A 6,000-nucleotide genomic window follows, 5' to 3' on the forward strand; every position below is an offset into this window, starting at 1 on the left:
ACTGCTTTATCCTATTAAGGCATTCCACACTCTGTTGGGCTGGGGCGTAGCCAGACTGGAACAGGACACAAAATGTTAAATGGCAAGGCCTTCTTAGCCATAGCATTTCAGAGGGAGTCATGTTATTATATTTTTTTTCCTTTTTCTCTGTATCTGAAAAGCGAGAAGAGTTGTTAGGGATACTGGCATGAAATGGTTACAGTGAATGGAAGCATTTTGAAAAGATATTTCTCTCTCTCACTTTCCCTGAGAAAATAGTGCAGAAGGTCGCTTCATGTGTAGGGCTTTTTATTACGAGTTGTTACATAGGTAAACAAGTTTTCTGATTCAATTGTTGTGGTTGCTGGGTAACAGTCGCCAAAAATCAAAAGAAGTTGATGTCTCCCCTGGTTTTTTTTCCAGACCTTTTCGAAAACTGGATGATAAAGGCTCACTGCAGTGGGACAAAATAAACCAGCTGGAGAAAGGAAAGATCTACAAAGAGGTAAAGTGTGTGGATGCATAAGGGGTACGAAGCAAGAGTCTGAAATGGTAGGGACTTACAAGACATCTGCAGCTTTGGAAAAGCCTGGAAGTCACTGGAAAACAGGAGAATCTTCTTAGCCAGGGTGGGGGGAAATAATGGGTGCTTCTGTAGGTCACTTGTGGATGTCTGATGTTTGAAAAGCAAAAAATAGAAGTCCTTGAAAAGAGCACCCGTGATAGAGGGCATTTGTAAGAAGGCACGCTCAAAGATCTGTGTGCTGCAGTGGCTGGTGGCAGTGAGAGATGCTCTCTGTCCACATGCAGAGAGCTCTTGCTGACCCGGTAGGACACTGTCCCTCCAAATGCCTCCAGCCTGCTCTCTTGACATGCTGTGGAGCAATAGCGTTGTGATTTGCATGCCTCTGAAAAGTCTTTCAGCTTCTGCTGGGATGTAAGCATTAGCATAAAGGGTCTTTTGCTATACTGGAAAGCCCTGCCAAGGCCTGCGTTGCCTGTCAGTGTGCGATAAACCGACTTCTGAGAGTGGTGAGAGGTGCTTCATGCTGTAGTGTAGGAAAGGCTGCTCTCCTGGCAATCACAGCTTTTCACAGTTGCAGGAAGCAGAGCTGAAATAAGGTGCAGCAGAGCTGACTGGTAGGAAAACTTGTCTGCAGCTCTGAAACAGTTTCCTGCCCAGTTCTGTGAAGGCCATGCTGTAGAAAGGCGTGTAACAAAAGCGATGTATTCCACCCAGCTCAACTGGGCTTGGCATTAGAGGTGGAAAGACAGGGATAAGGGGCAAAAAGGCAAAGTGAGGCCAGTTAACTCAGGGTGTTGGGTGCTTGCCTTTCTGCCCAGGAGGACTTGTGCTGAGTTATCTCTGCCAGGCTGAGTTCCTGAGAAGAAGTGGTAGGAAAACATCCTCTGCACGTGCAGCAGGGGTCAGTGAATGCCCCCTGCCCCACTGTACAATGAAACCTTCACCCTAGGATCTCTGTTTTGACATTGTCCAGTGTGGCCGATAGTGCAGTTTTCCCTTGGCTCTTTTGATGTCCTGGTCCTGAAAGTCTTGTCCTGTTTCACACTCACTCGTGACAGAGGGGTTCCCCAAGATTGAGATAGTTGAGGGTAAGAAGGCAGACCTCTCTGCAATTGATGTGTATGCCAAGATCTTCCACACCTCACTCCAAACTGTCCTCCATAAGGCTGGAGAAGGTAATAGAGTAACAAGGGCGATCAAACAGGGCACAAAGCCTGGCTCCTGGCGCTCTCCCCTTCCTGAAGGACCAGCATGTCCAAAGGATGGGCCGTTACTCTGGTGAACTTGCTGCCTTGGGGTGTTCTTGTAGCTGGTCTGTCCCCTGAGAAAACGTTGCCTCCGGCTTTAGGACAGTTTGTTCTTGGTTGTGTGAGCTGTCCAATCCCACAGGAAGAAACTGTTAGTGAGACAGCGGTCAAGTAGCTGGGACCTGACCGGTAATAGAAAAGTAGGTCATGTTGTTGAGTAGTGCTGTTGGGAAGCCTCTGGCCTGTCCGGTGGGTCTGTCAAAGTGCTCTGCTAGCATCCCATCCTCTGCCAAGAGCTACGAGCTGGGAACATGCAAATAGAGCTCATACAAAGTCTCTGTCCCATGGGCAAGCTTTCCCAGTGGGTTAGCAGCTCCCCCAGGAGTAAAGGTGCACCTCAGCCATGGGGTTTGTTGCTGAATTAAATCCTGCTCTTGGCCACCTGTGTCTTGTGGCCACAGGTTGCTCACCCAAGTGAATGGTGCGTTGAGGAAGGGAAAAGATGAAGGAGGAAGGAGAGATGGGGTAGGGTTTGGGGCTTCTCTTCATTCCCCCCACCACTACGATGTTCATCTGACTGCTTCAAGGTTGTGGCCCATCTGTGGTTCTTGGAACGTCACAGAGCGTGTATCCTGGCTGTAGCCACTCTGTCCCCAGCACTTTTGGTTTCTTGAGTGCCACAGTATGCTTCTTTCTGGCAAGTGTTAGTGGCCATGGACCTTGCTGTGCTGGTGATGTTGTTAGAGGCCTCTGAGCTGACTTGTTCCTGTCCCCTGAAGCACAGCTGTGTGGTGGTTGTGCTGTGGGTATCTCATACAAATGGGACAAATCGGTGTTTTGCACTGGGGACTGGGAAGTTCAAGGGATGGCCCTGTAGTCCCTTCTTTCTGATAGATGTGGGGTTTTCTGGTTGTGACATGTATGTACTCCCATCGCTCCCCTAGTCGGCGATGTCAGGAGGGGAGGAGGACAGCCAGCTCCTGGAGGTCACCTAACAGGTCTGTGGCTCAGTAGAGGTCCAAGCACAAGTTTCCTGGTTGTCAGGTTGTCAGGCCCACTGCTGTTCGAGGTGACGAGAGCACAGCAAAAGGACCATCCTCCACCCAGGGCTGTGGTCCATTTCCCTGCTCTGCCAGTGGCTTCCTGAGCAACGGTCAAGAGAGCAGCAGCAACGTCATGTGCAAGAAACGCAGAGGCCAGCCTGCACAGCTCCAGTGATAGCCTCAGTGACGCTGGAGCAACAGGAGGCCCAGCACCCTGGTTCTGGGTACCCTTTGCAGTGCATACAGTGTGGTGCCAGTGGCCAGATGCAGGGCTGCAGGCCGCTGTGGGCTGTGGCTTGTGTTTGGGGGTTTTCTGTCCAGGCTGGTGCTGTTGGGTAGGCATGCTAGCTCTTTCCTGGCACTGGAGACTGGGTGGAGAGGTTGCTGCTTAGTGCCTTGCAGGTTTGCATTGCTTGCTTGTGCTGGCACAGTCTCGACTGCTGGCGTTGATGGGGCCTTTTCCTTTCCTAGTGGGTTTTGTTTTTGTTGTGACTCATGTGGAAAACTTGTGTGGAGATGGAAGGGGGGTCACTGACATCTCCTCTGTGTGCAGATGGGTGTTTGGAAGGCCTTGAAAGCTGCTCTGTGCTGTGCTTTAGCTGGTGCTTTGGGGGTTGGTTTGTTTTACTTAGCTGTGAGTCTGCCCAAGCTGCCTGGCTTTTCAGCTTGCTGAAGCAATTCCTGTGAACGCATGGGTGGTGTTAGTCTTTTGTGTTGGGATGGCGGTCAGCGATGTGAGAACAGCCTCAAGTGCTCCTGACTCAGTGAGCCTTGCACGATGGTGCTCACCTTGCCTCTGATGCACCCTGCGAGGTGAAGTCATTATCGCCTGAGCCCAACAACTTCTAAACCCAGAACACCTGGGGTTCTTTCTGTCCATCACTCAGACTTTTCTAATTTAGGTGTCTTTCACTTTTGGCCTCTACATGGCCTCCTTTCGTTGCCTTTTTAGTCCACGTAGTCCTCTTGACTTGCTGTGCCCTAGAGCACAGAACTTCCCCTGAATTGCCTATTGGGTTTGGAAGAGTTTCTGCCTTTTTCTGTAGCCTAAGAAAAACTGAGGGATGTACAAGGGGTGTTGTCACATGGGAAGAAAGTGAAATAAAGTGTGGAATGACAGAAACCTCTGGGTTTAGATGGCGGGGGAGTGAGCAGGCTGGCATTTCACGAGAGTGCTCCCATCTGCATGTGGTAAGGTGGCACGTCCAGTTGCACTGAGACCACTGCTGGGGTGACTGCCCAGTACCGTACAGTGAGGATGGAGGCATTCAGCCTGTAACCGTGTTGCTCTCTGTGCTCCTTTGACTTGCAGGGTAACCTCTTTGATTTTTTGAGGCTGACAGGCTGGCGTGGATCCAAAGTGCTGTACTTTGGCGACCATCTGTACAGTGACCTTGCGGTAAGTGATAAGGTCTTTGCTCTCTGGTGAGGTGGGAGCAACCCTGTGGGATTGTTGTGGTTGCAGCGGTGTTGGAGTGTAAGGCAAGGCCCTGATGTATGTGCTCAGGTCTCTGCTATGCTGTGCTGGGTGCTCTATGCAGGCTGTGGCTTTCGGGGCATACATATGACACGTAAGCATCTCCAGTCTGCTGTCGGGCAGAAGGAACCAGTGGAGAAAGGGCTCCTGAAGTACTTTCTGTGGGTAAAGAACATCTGCTGGTCTCTGAATTTGAGAGCAGTTTGTCTGGATCCCACATTTCTAGGTGCTTCACGCAGCTGATTGTGGTGGCCAGGAGATGGCTGTTACTGGTATGACCTGGCATGGGCCATGGATGCCTGTCCCCTGAGAATCTATAATGGGAACAGACCACTCTTCTAGGAAACAGGGTTGTGCTTGGCTTTCAGTCTTTATGTTGAATTCTTTGTTGTTTTTTCACCCTGACCTCTAGGACCTCATGCTGCGTCACGGCTGGAGGACTGGAGCCATCGTTCCTGAACTGGAGACGGAGATTCGGATCATAAACACAGAGCAGTACATGCACTCCCTGACCTGGCAGCAGGCTCTGACAGGGCTGCTAGAGAGAATGCAGGTAAACAGCTCCTGTCTGAGTGGGATGGGTAATATGCTGCCTTCAGAGCCAGCATTTTGGACTTAGCATGGGAATTGGGGGATGTACCACCTTGCCTGCGTTAGCAAAAATATCTCATCCTCCTGGTGCAGTGGGCTCATGGGTTTGGGAGTTACAGTGGAAACTGGGAGAGCTGAGATGTGGCCTGGCAGGACTGATGCAACATGGTGCTTTCTGCTGTTGTCTTTGCAGATGTATCAGGATGCGGAGTCAAAGCAAGTGTTGCTGGAATGGATGAAGGAACGTCAGGAGATCAGGTGAGTATTGTCCCCCTCACTCATGAGGTCTCTCAGGGGCTCCCAGGACTGCACTGGGTCTGTTTTGTGACCTGCTTTGGGGGACAGTGGTGCTGCAGCTGTTGGCCTGTGGTCCTCCCTGGCGTTGCTTGTCTGGGGCGGGGGAAAGCAGCAGTGCAGTCCAGCACCTGGGAGGTCAGACTGGTTTTGAAGGCAAGGTGGGGAAGGGGAGGTGTCGCCCTGCACTGGGAGGAGCTGATGGGCCGGCTGCTACTGCAGCTCCTGGCACTGCAGGAGGGTCCCTGTCCTCCCTGTCCGTAACAGCTACAGTAACACCGCATCTCACTTACTCCTGTAGGAGTGCACTGAAAGTTCATCACAGCCTCACTGCATGGGGACTGGTCTGCATCACAGCCTGTGTGGGATGGTAGCAAAATGTTTCCTGGGAGTGGGGTGGCCCGGGCTAAGGGATTGGAGGGGGAAGACTCTGCGACCATGGCCTTTTATCTTCAGAGCACTCTCTCTTTCCTCAGGTCGCTGACGAAGAACCTATTCAACCCCCAGTTTGGAAGCATCTTCCGCACCTTCCACAACCCCACGTACTTCTCTCGACGGCTGGTGCGGTTCTCTGACATCTACATGGCATCCATCAGCTGCCTGCTGAACTACGATGTGAATTTCACCTTCTATCCCCGGCGCACCCCTCTGCAGCACGAGGCTCCGCTCTGGATGGATCAGCTCTGCACAGGCTGCATGAAAACCCCCTTCCTGGAGGAGATGGTGCACATCCGGTGAAGGGCCAGGTACTCGGGGCAACAGCACGGTGCTAGTCTGTACGGGGGGCCGGGCTGCTCGGCCAGCAGCACCTCTGTCTACCACTAAAGGGCGTTTGACACTTAA

General features: G+C 51.8%; 1 protein-coding gene across 1 annotated transcript in view; it reads left to right on the plus strand.

The window, feature by feature from the left end:
* NT5DC2 (5'-nucleotidase domain containing 2) overlaps positions 1-6,000 on the plus strand; it is a 28,732-nt gene extending 22,732 nt beyond the window's left edge. The window contains exons 10-14 of the mRNA XM_055708606.1: positions 403-484; positions 4,108-4,194; positions 4,685-4,825; positions 5,057-5,121; positions 5,634-6,000. Coding sequence (XP_055564581.1) covers positions 403-484; positions 4,108-4,194; positions 4,685-4,825; positions 5,057-5,121; positions 5,634-5,895 — 637 coding nt within the window. The 3' untranslated portion in view covers positions 5,896-6,000. The remainder of the gene's footprint in view (positions 1-402; positions 485-4,107; positions 4,195-4,684; positions 4,826-5,056; positions 5,122-5,633) is intronic.

The sequence above is a fragment of the Falco cherrug genome, chromosome 4, assembly GCF_023634085.1.
Source record: "Falco cherrug isolate bFalChe1 chromosome 4, bFalChe1.pri, whole genome shotgun sequence".
NCBI lineage: Eukaryota > Metazoa > Chordata > Aves > Falconiformes > Falconidae > Falco > Falco cherrug.